The sequence below is a fragment of the Phalaenopsis equestris genome, unplaced genomic scaffold (assembly GCF_001263595.1).
Source record: "Phalaenopsis equestris unplaced genomic scaffold, ASM126359v1 Scaffold000022, whole genome shotgun sequence".
Lineage (NCBI taxonomy): Eukaryota > Viridiplantae > Streptophyta > Magnoliopsida > Asparagales > Orchidaceae > Phalaenopsis > Phalaenopsis equestris.
In genome coordinates, this window is record NW_018164464.1 from 1417485 (window position 1) to 1433326 (window position 15842).

The 15842-nt window shown below is 38.8% G+C and overlaps 3 protein-coding genes across 3 annotated transcripts in view; 2 read left to right on the forward strand and 1 right to left on the reverse strand.

The window, feature by feature from the left end:
- LOC110018442 (protein ABHD17B-like) overlaps positions 1-7557 on the forward strand; it is a gene marked incomplete at its 5' end in the record, with an annotated part of 35861 nt that extends 28304 nt beyond the window's left edge. Inside the window, 1 exon segment of the mRNA XM_020715759.1 lies at positions 7129-7557. Coding sequence (XP_020571418.1) covers positions 7129-7557 — 429 coding nt within the window.
- Positions 1-15842, forward strand: part of LOC110018445 (probable ribosome-binding factor A, chloroplastic) — an 84323-nt gene that overhangs the window by 43608 nt on the left and 24873 nt on the right. The window lies entirely within an intron of this gene.
- LOC110018441 (leucine-rich repeat receptor-like serine/threonine/tyrosine-protein kinase SOBIR1) lies at positions 13748-15738 on the reverse strand. Its single transcript, XM_020715758.1, has one exon. The coding sequence runs from the start codon at positions 15707-15709 to the stop codon at positions 13850-13852; it is 1860 nt and encodes a 619-aa protein (XP_020571417.1). The 5' UTR covers positions 15710-15738; the 3' UTR covers positions 13748-13849.

The following is a 15842-nucleotide window of genomic DNA, read 5'->3' on the forward strand; positions in this document are numbered from 1 at the left end:
ATTCATAGTTTTAAGCTTGTTCATTCTTTTGTGTGGGCCTTGACCTATTTTGTCTAACGGATTTTAATATTTTGTCATTTTTATGAATGATTTATCTCATATGACTTGACTTTATTTTTATAAAATCTCTTACCGATGTATTATCCTATTTTCTATTTTTTTGTATCAAAATTACAACTCGATTCAATGTTTCAGTTAAGATTCTAAGAAGTGGCAATGCTAAGAATACCTTTCAGAAGCACATGACACGGCAACATGCTTCACTAATCATCGTATGTCCTTCATCACAAAATAAAGTAGCTGATAGGAAAAGTGGACATCTTCTTGAGACGGCTATAGATGTTGTCCCCATGTAGGCCGATCTTATAGGCTTTGTTGTTCAGTTTCTTGAGGATTCGAAAGGAACCATCTGCTCTGATGGTATGGGGCTTGGCTGAACCGACCCATCTTCGTCCAACATAAGTGTCAGTCTAGCAGGGGGTTGGACTTGTCGACTAATCTAATGGGCGGAAACTACCACCCTTTTACCTCATCTTCTATTCCTTATGTTGGTTATCTATTTTAAAGTTTAGTTTTTGTTGATTTTTGATTTCACATTCCTGCCTCTAGGTTTTCTACTTTGCTACGGCTGTATCAGAGGAAAGATGGTGTTCCGACTGTATCTTTCTCTGAGGTGGTGATTACTTCTATCAATCCCTCCACATACATCCTCCTCCCTATTTTTCTAGTCGTTGCCCCTCCCACCTTCTCTTTTCTTGCTCCCACCTGCCGCTAACCCCACTTCCTTCTCCTTGTCTTCTAGTCGTTGTCCCTCCCACTTTCCTTTTCCCTGCTTCTAGCCACCGCCAACCCCACTACCTCCTCAATACCTTCCAGTGGGCAGCCTGCAGCTGCTCCATTTCCCTACTTTTAGCCGCCAGCGAGCCCATGCACCGTTCCCTTTTTCCAGCCATTGGTTCCTTTCCCCTCCTTGCCAACCTTCTGAACCGCACCTTCACCGAGCCCATCCGGCCTCATCGCAATTACTCTTAGCCACTGTCCACGGTTACCCCTATATGGTCTTAGCGGGTATTAGTTTTTATCGTGTTTTCTTGTTTTGTTTTGACTTTTGCTTGTAACCTCATGGTCTGAATAATTAGAATTCTGATTTCCTCATGGATTTCTACTAAATCCCTGTTTCACTTGAGCTTGAGCTTGTCGAACGCCCCCATTGAAATGTTTGGTACATGCAGTTTTGCTTAGTAATCTCCTTTACCTCCTCTTTGCATAGCTTTTGTATCTTTTATGCTCGCTCCTCGGCAACCTCATTAATTTTTGGTATTGGGAGAAGTGGTGCCAAGTCAAGTCGGGTGAGCGGGTTTGTCGCCCGTACACTATCTTAAAAGGAGATGCGTCTAGTGATATGACTTGCAAATCTGTTATAAGCAAATACTGTTTGAGCTATATTAAAATCTCGTTGCTTGATATTCTTTCACACAAAGCATCTCAAAAGATTCCTCGACTTCTGTTCACTGTTCTCGTCTGACCGTCTGTCTGTGAGTGAACTACTAAACTGAATTGAAGCTTGGTGTCGAGCTTCCTTCATAGGGTCCTTCAGAAGTGACTCAGAAACTTGACATTTTTATCTGAAGTGATGATCATGGGTATTCCATGTAGTCTCAACACATCCCTAAAGTATAAATCAACGACATACGTTGCGTCCGGTTGTATGGCATGAAGTGCGCCATCTTCGAGAATCTATCTGCATTTTAAGCATCATGGAATCCTTGTTTCATTGTGTCCTCGTGAGAACCACCACAAAATTCATGTTGATATCCACTCACATGGCCTCCGATACTGGCAAAGGAGTGTACAGCCATGCATTTCGTCCTCTAATTTTTTGCCACATGACAAATCTTACACTGCTCAACATCTCTCGTCAGACGAGGCCAAAAAAAGTGTTCTCACAAATGCGAGAGTTTCATCTTTTCCAAAATGTTCTTAAAGTCCTTTAATGTGGTTTTCTTGAATAATAAACTCCCTCAACGAACGTCTAGGAAAACACAATTTATTTTGGTGAACAGGTAACCATCAACTCTATTGTATTGCTCCGTAGGCTTCTCTTGACATTGTTCCTTGATTTCTCTGAAATTTTCATCTGTCTCATATAGCTCCTTCACATCTTCAAATCCTGGGACTCAAATCTGCATCGAATTGATCAGTAAGTGATGACGGCTCGTGCATCTACTCCTCCGTTCTGGCTCCCACCTTGTGTCTAAGCCCAACTAGAACAACGTTGAGAACTCCACCCAAGAATTGCATTGACCATTTAATTTGGTCTAGCAATTCAAGAATTTCAAAGCCTCATAATTCATGAATAAAGTGAACTCACTCTTCAGTAAGCAGTGACTCCAGTGATTAAGAGCAGTCACAATCGCATAGAATTCCTTGACGTACATCGAATATTTTTTCCATAACTCATTTAACTTTTCACTGAGGAATGCTATGGTGGGCCTACCTAGCTTAATAATGCTCTGATCCCCACATTAGAGGCGTTGCACTCCTTGAACAACTAATTGAGCTCCGATAATGTCAAAACTGCGGCTAGAGTCACCTTTTCCTTCACTGTGTCGAAACAATGGAATTTCTTCCATTTAAAAAGCTTGGTTAAAGGGGCAGTGATGGTACTAAGCTTCTGATGAATCACTTTTAGAAGGATCCTAGCTCAAAATTTATCTCAGCTCATTGAAAGAATTAGGTGTGGTTTAGCTCACAATGACCCTGATCTTTGTAGAAACCATCTGCATGCCTTCACCAGGCACGTCATAACTCAAAAAGCATACATTTGTTTTCAGGAACGTGGCACTTCTCTATATGGGCTTACAGTTTTTTTATCGTAAAATCTCGAAGACCTTCAGATGCTGCAAGTGCTTCTCCTCGAATGTGTTGTATACCAAAATATCATTGAAGTATACTACTACGAACTTCCTGATACAAGTCTGCAACACTTGATTTATCAACCTTATAAACATTATAGGAGCATTAGACATTCTGAAGCGCATGATTGTCCACTTGTGTAATCTGTTGGGTTTTTCACTCGTTCCCTGGCCTTGCCCAGATCGTTGTACATGTTGCATTAGTCGATCTTGAAAAAGACAATGGCTATGTGCAACTAATCCAAAAGATCGTCCATGGGAGGGAACCGATACTTGATACTAATCCGGGCATCCTCTACGATCCATTTTTCTTCGGTACCATCAGGGCAGGGGCAGCATACAGACTGGTTCTTTTTCTGACCATACCTCTCGCGATGAGATCATGTACCTATCGTTGTAACTACTCATACTCTTCAGACCTTGATCTGTAGGCAGGCTGATTGGCAACACTGATCTTGGTATTAGATTTATGGTATGATGAATGTCCCTCAATGGTGGACATTTATCTCGAGGACCATCGAATATCACATACTGAAAGTCACATAGTTGTGGTTGTGTAGATGTCGGTATCTTATTCTCCTCCTCAATTCCCTCTAGTAGAACCAAATGCATTGCCACTGAGCCTAGGATGTGCTTCCAATCTTTTTTAAATGAATAATTATTTTTGAAACTGTTGTGTTGGGTCTTACACTTGACCTGCCATGACCACCCTAACAGATTTTGGCAAACGTCCATAAGGACCACGTTGCATCACACTTGCTCCTATAACTTATCTTTGATTGAAAACACAACCAAGCACTGTTGATCCACATGTATCTCGTTTTCCTTTTTCAACTAGGTAATAGAGTAAGATTGAGGGTGCTTCTAGTTTTTTCACCATCAAAGTGGATACTATATTCTTGCAGCACTCATCGTCGATAATCAACCCGCTTACTTTTACCTTCACCATGCATTTGGTGCGAAAAATATTGTGCCTTAACTATGAATGATCCTTCTTCGACTCCGTCTGTCAGACTCTCTTTGTGACTCGTATCTCTCCCTCATACCCTTGGAGTTGAAGTTCCTTGTATGGATCTTGCTATGCTTCCACTTCCTCTACTTCCTCAATGATGCCCTACTTTGTGAATGAAATAACTTGGCTTTTAGGATAGCTGGAGGCTTTCTCCGTAATTTTGTCATCTGAAACATGTCCCAGCTGGCATCGTACTGGGTGAGCTACCCTTTTCAGGTTTCTGTCTACTCAGATCTCTCTTATCACTTTTCTGTCATGTCTGCTCATTTCCTTCAGGTGTACTCTTACTGGTAGCGCTAGTTGTAGGTTATTGTCTGAAAGAGGGTTGTTGTCTGCTTTATTTCTATTGTATTTTTACGTTCAAAGTTAATGTCTGGACATCTCTTAGGGACCAATAGGTTGTAGTTGTGCAATATTGCTGATAACGGGCTTCAGGTCCCCCATATAGTGTGGTTATGGTATGTTTCTCTGGCTCAATCTCGCACACTTCATCTGCAACTGGTCAAATTGTGCTGTGACCTCCTTCACCGATTGGTTTCTCTGTTGCAATTGATGGAGTCTCAGGAACATATACTAGAGCAATGAGGCGGTAAGTATTTTCTCTGCTCCTCATTTCTTATCTTCTCTCATTTGGTAATCTTGTCACCGCCCTCTCTTTTTTTGTCTCTACAAATTTTCCCACCATGAAGATGCACTCTTTTTCAATTTGATTACCGCAAGTTTTACCAATTTATCCACTGACACTTCTTTGTACTTGAAGATTCTCTCAACTGACTGCATCCATTCGATAAATTGGTGTAGATTCATACCTCCACGGAACTCCGATAGATCCACTTTTATGGCGAAATCTCTGTGTCCTCCATGTGTTGCTACTCTTTGGGCCTCCTTTGATACCAAATTTCGAAATGTCGGGGTTTGTTTTCTTCATCATTAAAGTCTTCTCTATGGAAATGATTCATATCCTCATCCCTTTCTCCCTCAGTGACTTTCTATATCTCGATTAAGGTTAATCTCCCAGGGGTGTCAAAAATTAACCCAACATTGCAAGCCGAGTAGAAAAATCCAGGTTTGGGTTGACCTGGATATTTTTGAATCTGGCTCGAATAAGATAATTTGACCCGTTTATTATTTGGTCGGTTTTGGTTGACCCAATTTAGATCGGGTCATTTTCAGTCGTCGTTCCAAATTGACATCCATAGGCGTCAAAAATTGACCAGACAGGCCAACCCCTACCCGAACCCGACTCGAAAAATCCTTTGAGTCGAATATTTTTTTGAGTCGGGTTCTGGTCAAAGAATTTGACCCGTTTATCATTTGGGTCGGGTTCAGGTCTGACTTGTCGACCTTAATTGAAACCCCAATAATTTCTCTTTGGGTTCCATCATCAATCTCCACTAGACTCGGTTGAAGGCAATGAATCTCTCGTTGTATCTCTTCTCGAATAGGTTACGAATGTCTCTTTGGTGGCGGGATAAGGGATTTGGAATTGGAAGGGGTAGTTGGAGGATATGAAAGAAACTTTTTTGGTGGTGGTTGGTGGTTTTGGGTAAGGTGGATGATGGGAAACACTAGCGTAGGATTAGGGTTATGCTATCTCTAATACCAGTTGATATTTGAGTTAACCCCCTTGCAACAGAACATGAATATTATTGCTGAAAACTCAAAGGGATTACGACAAAGGTTCTTAAAACAGGAACTAAATAACACAACACACAAATGACCCTCTAGGGTGAGCACGGATGTGGCAAGCACCGGTTGAATAGCAGGTGAAATGGCTGGTTGAGGCTAGCAGCAGCTGTAGGTGTTGGAGGGGGTTGTGATAGCAGCAAGAGCTGCTGGAGGGGGTTTCGGTAACTTCAAGGGACAAATTAGGGCTGGCGGCAAAAAGGAAGGGGAGGTACGTAAGTGGGATGGCAACAGCAAGGAAGGGAAGAAGTAAGGTTTTATGTGGAAATAATCACCACTTTGGAGCAGGATATAGTTGGAGCACCACTTATCCCCTGAAACATTCCTAGCAAAGTAGAAAATGTCGACGACAGAAAACTGAAACCAAAAAACTAAACACTAAAACAAGGAATATAATATATATATATATATATATATATATATATACATAGATAGATAGTAGATAAATAGGAGGGGAAGATCCCTCCCCTTGGGCATATATATATATATATTATATATATGGCAGCAGCTCTAACCCCTCCTAAGGCTGGCCGGTCCCCTGCCCAACCTAGCTAAACCGGTCCAGCCTACTTCAGCCGGTTCAGCCCAGGTGAGCTCCGTGAGTCCCGTGTCACTCCTGCTTTCCTTCTATGCGTCCTGTAGAATCCTTTTCTTTCTTAAACCTATTTGAGCTCTTCATCAAGGTAGCAAGCGTTAATATTACTCAAATACTTCCAGGTGCGTCCTGTAAATATGGCTTTTCCTTAATGAAATAAATAAAAAGTAAACTTGCTTCTTAACATTTCTAGCCCTAACATAGAATAAAGAAAAACAAATAAGGAGAAGTAACTGTAGCAATATCAAAAGATAAACTGCTTTATTTAGCCATGATAGTCCTGACTTATGATAAAAGAAAAACAAATTTTGGGAAGTTAGTTGTCCATATTCAATTGCTTTGCAAATTTATGTTATTTATAAATTTTACATTCTTTTAGATACCATATTCTTCTTTGGGCTTTTGCTCATAGTAACACATTAATATATGAAAGATTTAAGAAGTGCATCTGATTAAAACCACATTGGTTCAAACATTCTTTATGCATGTTTTGTGTTTCTTACTTTATACATGTGGATGTTATAAATAATTTTAAAATGAAATGCGTTTATTAGCATCTACCAGGCGTGCAACTATTATGTTAATGATGACACTTTTGACACTTCAGAAAGATTTGCATATATACCACTCAATCTCTTATTTACATATCTAACACCTAAACTTTCACTTTTTACAACACATACCCACCTTACCCTATGCATGAAAAAATATATTTCACTTTCTAAAAATTAAATTTTATATTGGCATTACGTGTTAGATGTGTAAGTACATAAGATTCGGGTGTTATGTATATAAATACCCCTTCGTTTCATGCTATACTTTTTTCTTATATTTGAACATTTTCTATGTTTTCAACCAATATCTTATATTAAAAACAAAATCATACAAACCAAAACTATTTCCCCATTTAATCTATTCAGGGAACGGCCGACGATGTAGTGGACTTCTCTCATGGAAAACAACTTTGGGAACTATGCAAAGAAAAATACGAACCATTATGGCTCGCAGGAGGAAAACATTGCGATTTAGAACTTTTCCCTGAATATATCAGACATTTGAAAAAATTTATATCAACGGTCGAAAAATCACCCTCCCATAAACTCAGCTGCAGAAGAAGCAGCACTGACCACTCCGAACCTGCTAGGAAAAGTTTTGATTTCTGGGAGAAATTTAGAAAAAATTTAATCAAATCTAACGGTAAAGAAAAGCATAAATTTAAATTCTCAGTTGAAGGGATGGAGAAGCATAGGAGAAGTGTGGATTGTATTGAAAGGACGAATAGGAATACTGAAATGGTGGAAAGAGGTAGGAGAAGTGTGGACAGATTGGATAGAATAAGGGCTGGGTAAAGAGGTAGGAGAAGTGTGGACAGATTGGATAGAATACGGGCTGGGTAATTCTTCCTTTTTCTTTTTCTTTTTCTTTCCTTTTAACTGGAATATAGATGAGTCTGTTTGTGCTTGATTTTATAAAGTTTGTTTTACATTATAGTTGTTGTAGACAGAGACAAAGTTTGACAGCATTTAGACTCTGTAATTTGGTTTAGTGAATTCAATATTTAAAGTTGATCTTCTTTATGTTGGTTTTATGAAGGAAGATTAGCATGCAAGCCACTCAATTCCTATGTATTTACATAATCTTACACCTAAAAACTTCAATGTTTTCATCTATGCTGCTTTACCCCTGCAAGAAGATGTGGTGTCTTTATGTGATGTGAAAGATTTGAGGGCTATAGATGTAAAAAAGCAAAGTTTAGGTATCTAGACATGTAAATACATTGGAATTTGGTGGTGTGTAAATGTCCATAAAATCATGATCTTGCAAAATTAATAGTTTAAATTGTATTCTCACTTTCTTTTTAATGATCTTTGCTGTATTTTCTGCTTTATTTATCTTTTATTTTTGGAACATTTACATAAATTCCACAAAATTTTTTGTTTTTACAAATTTAGCACTGATGCTTTAATTTTTATTTTCGTAATGCTCAATTCTTTAACATCACATAAATAATCACTTTTGCTAACTTTTATAAGTCAAATCATATTCGTATGCATGTGTTTATAGGCTGGTATAAATGTAAATATCAAATTTTGGGTGTTGGATATGTAAATTCATAACAAACGTGTGGTGCATATGTAAATTTCCTTTCCTTTCTTATTTTTTCCTATTCTCCTCAAAGATAACACGTCCTACATATGGAGCGATTATTGCATCAGGATAGCGGACGCATCTTTGCGGTCGGAGTCCAGTGAACACTTGTCACATGGCAAATGGGCTCCACTGTAATATAATGGTTGAGTTTTTTAGAGGGGTGGGTCTCACTTGTCACGTGACACACTACTGCTAGACTCGAGACATAATAATTTTTCATACATATGGGGGAAGGAGTAGGCCTTTATATCAACAAAAAAAATACGTGACATTTACATACATACCTCCAAATCCTATGTGTTTACATATCTAACACCAAAACTTTATTTTTTATATTTATATCACCCAAATCATTTTAATTCTTAAAAATTAAAATACATGATTTCATGCATAGATAAAGTGATTGTATGTAAAAATTGAAATTTTGGATATTTGCTATGTAAATTCGTTCGAAATAAGTGGCATGTATGTAAATTTTCCAAAATACAATCATTTTCTTCTCTATATTTGAAATAATTGATGAAAAAAAATAAAGTATGTATAACTTCCAATCTATACTCTTCTGGCAAGATCCAAAATTCATAAACTTATAAAGCAGCAAGTAGGGGAATAAACAATCTGAATTTGATCGAGCTTAGGCTCGTGAATATTATGTTAGATTTAAACTTGTATTGATTTTGTGCCTTTCATTTGGGAAAAATTTCCGTACGTAAGATGTATGAAGAACTGCGTATATAATGGAGGTTATATGCACGTTTTATCTGCATTATATATGTGTTATATTGCCTTTAATCTCGATGTAGCCTTCATATAACCTACTTGAACTTACAAATAAGTTCTGCGCTTCTGTTTTTATATATCTGTAGGTTACATGGAAGTTAGATGAAGGTTACAAGGGATATAACACAAATATAATGCCGATATAACGCGAATATAACCTTCATGATGTACGCAGCGCTGCGTACGTCATACGTACTCAAATTTTTCCCTTTCATATGACCACACAAGTTGTTATGATTTAAACTTAAGAATAACTTTATAAAATATTTTATTATATAAATAATACATGTAATTTATTTATTCCAAGCTAAAATGTCTTATATTTATATAATTTGAGCTTAAAAATTGAGTTGTTGAACAAGCTTTTTGGCAGCGTGGGGATAAGTTGGAAAGTGTTTGGAAAGATACTCTGCATCTGTCCCTCTCAGCAGAATAATTTCTTAATCTCACCGGCTATTGAATAATTCAAACAAAATTAAAATGAGAAGAAATGGTCAGCAGATGACTTGGAACAGCAGGTCAACATACCTATTACAATGAAGTATATAATCTTCATTCTATTTATTTTAAACTATATATATATATATATATATATATATACAGATTTACATAAATGACTAACACTCAATTCTTAGCTATTTGCATATTTACATTTATGACACCTTATCTATGTATGAAAAAGGTAGATTTCCATCTTTTAAAGGCTAAAAATAGTGATATTTTGGACGACATATGAAAGATTTGAATGGTATAAATGTAAAAAAGGAAAAGTTTAGGTGTTACATATGTAAATACATAGAAATTAGGTGGTATGCCCTTTTCTGTACGTTTCTTTTTCGATATGTCTGATTTTGATTCTTGGTTCGCTTTCAAATTTCATTATCTATTGGAGTCAAACAAACAAACAAACGAGACTTTCCTACCTGCTTTGTGTGGAAGATTTACATAAATACCACTCCATTCCTATGTATTTTCAGGTCTGACGCCTAGTTTTAAAAGATTTGGGCGATATTAAGGTAAGAAGTAAATTTAGGTGTTGGGTATGTAAATAAATAAAAATTGGGTTTCGAAATAATCACCACACTTAAGGGCCCATTTGGGGCAGCTTATTTGGTGTGGCGGCGTTTTGAAAACGCACATAGTCGGTTTGTGTAAACTGCGTTTTGACAGCTTATGCGTTTTCAAAAAGCAGAAAATAACGTTTTACACCTCACCTATCTAGGTGCACCGAAAATCAAGTTGGCCGTGACCTGTCTGTTGGAAGGCAGTTTCAGCGTAATTACCCTTTGCCCTGGGTTTGAATCTCAGCTGGGTCGAATTGACACATATGAGGAATTGATATCCGCTCTAAATACCGATTCTTTCATTTTATTTAGGGGACAAGATCGATATTTACAGACCCCGAGTGATTGATCAACCAGATATGGGCTATCTCCCTCGAACCAAAAATTTTTCTCCGGACCATTCTGCCCTTCCCCAGAGATTAAGAGGAAAAATCAAAAAAATAAAAATTTGTAATAGCCACTGCACCTAGCTTATCAGCAGATTATTTTTAATCAGGTTATCAGCGGGTTATACAATAAGCTACAGATGTCTCAAACAGACCCTTAAAATAGGCTTTTTTTTTCATGTGTATGAATAACACACTGAACAATAGCCATTATGGGTTCCGAAAGCTCATATCCGAAAATCAAGTTGGCCGTGACCTGTCTGTTGGAAGGCAGTTTCAGCGTAATTACCCTTTGCCCTGGGTTTGAATCTCAGCTGGGTCGAATTGACACATATGAGGAATTGATATCCGCTCTAAATACCGATTCTTTCATTTTATTTAGGGGGCAAGATCAATATTTAGAGACCCCGAGGGATTGATCAACCAGATATGGGCCATCTCCCTCGAACCAAAAATCTTTTCTCCAGACCATTCTGCCCTTCCCTAGAGATTAAAAGAGGAAAAATAAGGAACATGAGCTTTCCTCTTAAATATAGACTTTTCCTGGGTTGCATGAAATCACGAATAATACAAGATTCTCCGCCCTAAAAGAATTCAATAATAAATTCCTCAAATAAAACTTGAGAGAATTTACACAAATACCACACAATTTCTATATATTTACATCCCCAACATCTAAAATTAGCCTGGTGGCACAAATTCATGTATGAAAATGTCGTCGTTCATTTTTCATTTTTTTTAAATAATAATAATGATATTTTTATGTAATGTAAATATATAATTTTAAGCGTTATATATATAAATTTATAACACGTGACATGCATGTAAATAATAATGAATATCTATGCTTCCACAATAAATAGTTTTATTAAAGGCATGCATTATAATTCAAAAATTGTTGCCATACTCATGTTATTATGTAAATTTATAAATATACCCAAAAAGATGGCAGGAATATGTTATACTGAATCTTATACCTTGGATCTCAACCAAGTAACTTCATTATAATTCATTAGCTTGGTTACATAAATATTTAACTTAAATCCTTTGTCATATAACACCCAATACACTAAGTGGGATAAAAAATATCTTTGATGTTAACTTATCTACAAAACCATAATGGAGTATCATCTCTTCACTTAAAGGAAAAGAACGAGGATTAGAAGAGGAATTACAGAGCATGTTTTGGATTTAAGACTTGTAGATAACTTTCCCTCTTCGTAGTCGCCAACCACCATCAAACCTTGCCCGTCAGTCACTATCAATCATCGTCGACAGTCTCTGCTTTCCGCCCCTAATCTCTTGCCACTATCGATCTCTGACTGCAAATTTTGTAGCCCAAATACAGATGTAACGTATAACAATTACATTCAAGGCCTGATAATAACTTTCAGCATCTGCAGTTGCCGAACTCTTGTCGGGCTTGCAACCATTGCATTCAAACTCTAACCTACGTGACCAACTAATACTATTATAAGTTCCAACTATGACTTGTGTTGCCAATTGACACTTTTGCAATCACTAGCTGCAACTTATGGGCAACTAAATATATTGCAGACATTAACTGAGGCATATGTGGTCAACTACTACTATTATAGCTTCTAAATACGACCTCTATGATTTACTAATGCTATTGCAATCACTAATTGTAGTTTATGTGGCTAATTGACGATATTGTAGCTACCAACTATGACCTATGTGACAAACTAACAATATTATAGTCACAAACTATGACCTATATGATCAACTTTTATTTTTAGAACTTCCAACTACGACCCTTATGTCCAACTAATGATATTGTGGTCATCAACTACAATTTATATGACTGACTGATGATAGTACAATCACTAACTAAAGCATATGTCATCAACTATTAATATTACAACTTCTAACTACAGTCTTTATAGCCAACTAATGTTATTGTAGTCACCAAATACACCCTATGTGGCCAACTAATGATATTATAGTTAACAATTATGGTATATGTGGACCGCTAACAATATGAGTCTCCAAATACGACATATGTGGCTAATTACTACTGCAACAACTTTCAACTATAACATCTATGATCAACAGATGATATTGCAATCACTAACTACATCCTATATGACTAACTGACAATATTGTAGTCACCAAACATAACCAATGTAGCCAAATGATAATTTTACAGTCACCAACTACGACATATGTTATCAATTTCTACTATTATAACTTCTAAAAATTGTCTATGTGACCAACTGACGATATTATAGTCATCAACTATGGTCTATGTGGTTAACTGATGATATTATAGTCACAATCTACGGCTTATGTGGCCATCTAACGATATTGCAGTAACTAACAACTACTGTTAGCTTTCAGCTATTGCCTATGTAACCAATTGATAATATTACAGTCACCAATTATGACATATGTGGTCAATTGGGGATATTGTAATCATCAACTATGATCAATGTGATCAACTACTATTATTGCAACTTCTAATTACGACCTCTATGGTCATTGCACCGCACCCACCAACTAAGACCTATGTCGCTAACTACTATTGTTTTAAGATAAAATTTTACTTTACAAATTTAGCATCTATTATGAAAATTCATTCTCAAAAAAAAAAAAAGCTTTAGAAATCCCTCCAAGTTTTCTACTAAAATTTAAAATATCCTACGAATACATCTTAATTAATTAATTTAACGTATCCTACAAAAGTGTCGGGTGTAACCATGTAAGTGTTCAATACACGTCAGATACAGATACGGTACATTTTTAGTAATGTCAGCATTACAAATGTTATGATTGTATCTTCTAAGTAGATAGGCTTAACACATTCAAGAGACCTGCTAAACATAAAATTTGACCCCAAATATTGATTTTTTGTATACATTATAGTATATAAATATGAAAATTTATGTGCGAGATATGTGTACATAAGTGGGGATATTGTAATCATCAACTATGATCAATGTGAAAATTTATGTGCGAGATATGTGAATACATAAAAATTGTGTACAATCGATCATTTCATTACAACTCTTATTTAACTTAACTATTATTTATCTTTAATAATAAGCTATACTTGATAGAATTAAGTTAAATCGATCATTTCATTACAACTCTTATTTAACTTAAAAACTATTATTTATCTTTAATAATAAGCTATACATGATAGAATTAAGTTCCAGGTTGAACTAAATTAAGCTAATCAAGCATAAACTTGAACTAGAGATGGCTCGAGTCGGACTCGACTAGACTCATTTACAACTTCAGCCAAGACTGATTTGAGCCAACATAGCCCTAACATCCTTACTACTCGGCCTCTCCTTCGGATCATTCGCCGTACAAAAACACGCCACTCTCAGGGCTAACTCCAGCTTCTCATCGTCTCCCCTTCCGGCGATCTGTTCGTCGAAGCACGCCGCCGTGTTCCCCATCCTCACCTGATTCCTCATCCACTTAACCAATCCGAGCTCCTCTCTCTCCACAAAGAACTCATCCGACGGAAGTTTCCCAATCACCATTACCGCTAGAATCACCCCAAAGCTATAGATATCGCACTTCGAAGTATACTTCATTGTCTGGTAATACTCCGGCGCGATGTACCCCACCGTGCCGGCGATGTTCGACATTGTTATATGCGTGTTGTTTTCCGGAACTTCCTTGGCGAACCCGAAGTCGGATATTATCGCCTCCATGTTCTCGTCGAGCAGGACGTTAGCGGGCTTTAGATCGCGGTGGAAGATATGGGGTTTATGGTGGTGGTGGAGGTGTTCGAGCCCGGCGGCGATTCCCATGGCGATGCGGTGTCTGACGGACCAGCTAAGATCTCGCAGGCCATTTGCGGCGTCGCGGAGGGCGTTGTGTAGGCTGCCGTTTGTCATGTATTCGTAGATGAGGTAATGGCAATCTGGACGGGAGACATGGGCTAAGAGAGGGAGGAGATTGCGATGGCGGATTCGGCCGACGGTTCTGATTTCTGATCGGATTTGTCGCATCCATTTGTCGAGGAGACGGCTTTCTTCTTCGGATAGGGTCTCGGGGCCGTTTTCAACGGCGGCTTTGCGGATTCTTTTAATGGCGATTTTCTTGACGCCGTTGGTGGTGGGGAGTTCTTTGAGGTAGACTTCACCGCTGCCGCCGCGGCCGATGATTTGGAGGTCGGTTAATCCGGTTTCTTTTTCGAGGAAGGAGATGTCCTCTTTGTTTTTTATGATAGGGCTGAAGATTTCAGTGCCGCTCTTACGGCGACGGCCGCGGATGTAGTTGAGGATTAGATGGTAGATCATGGAGACGACGAGACCGCCGAGGATGCCGGAGATGGAGCCTATGAAGAATCCGAGTATCCAGGTCAGGATCTTGTGTTTGTGTCCGCGATGGTGGTCGTTGGCGGGGATGGGAGAGGAGATTGGACTGATTCCAGGGGCCGATGCGATGGAATTATGGTATGGGGAGGGAGCTGGTGCGAGGATGTTTGAGGGAAGGAGGCTGCGGCGGTGGGGAGTAAGAGGGTGGTTTCCGCTGAGATATGGGTTACCGGAGAGGTCGACGGTGAGGAGATTGGGGAACGAGGAGAGGGAATGAGGTATTTCACCGGAGAACAAATTGCGCGCTAGGGATAGGTTTTCGAGTTTGGGGAAATAGACGAGGAATCGAAGGTCGCCATAGAGGCGGTTGGAAGAGAGGTCGAGGGATCGGAGAGAGGAGAGGGATGAGAAATCGAGGGGAATTTCGCCGGAGATGCGGTTGTTGCGGAGGTTGAGGATCTCGAGATTGGTGCAGAGGGAGAGCTCGACGGGGAGGGGTCCGGAGATGCGGTTGTTAGGGAGAGAGAGCTCACGGAGGTCGGAGAGGAGTCCGACGTGGGTGGAGATGGAGCCGGCGAGGCGGAGAGAGGGGAGAGAGATGCGTGTTGCGCGGAAGGATGAGCCCATGAGCTCGCAGGAGATGCCGGAGATGAGGCAGGGATCGGTGGCGGAGGACAAGGCGGCATGGGGGCGGGGAAGACCGGCAGAGAAGAGGAGGTGACGGAGGTTTCCGGCGTCGGAAGCAAGGATGGGGAGAGTGAGGAGAAAGAAGATGAGAGGAAGAACGGCGGCTACGCTGGCGGTCACGGTGGCGCCGACCATCTCAGTTTCTGGATGGAAGGAATGGAATTCAAGAGTATAGAAATACTAGGAGGAATGAGTATAGAAATACTAGGAGGAATGAACTGTGTGGAAACGTGTGTTCAGTGGTGGGACACACATTGAGATGAGATAT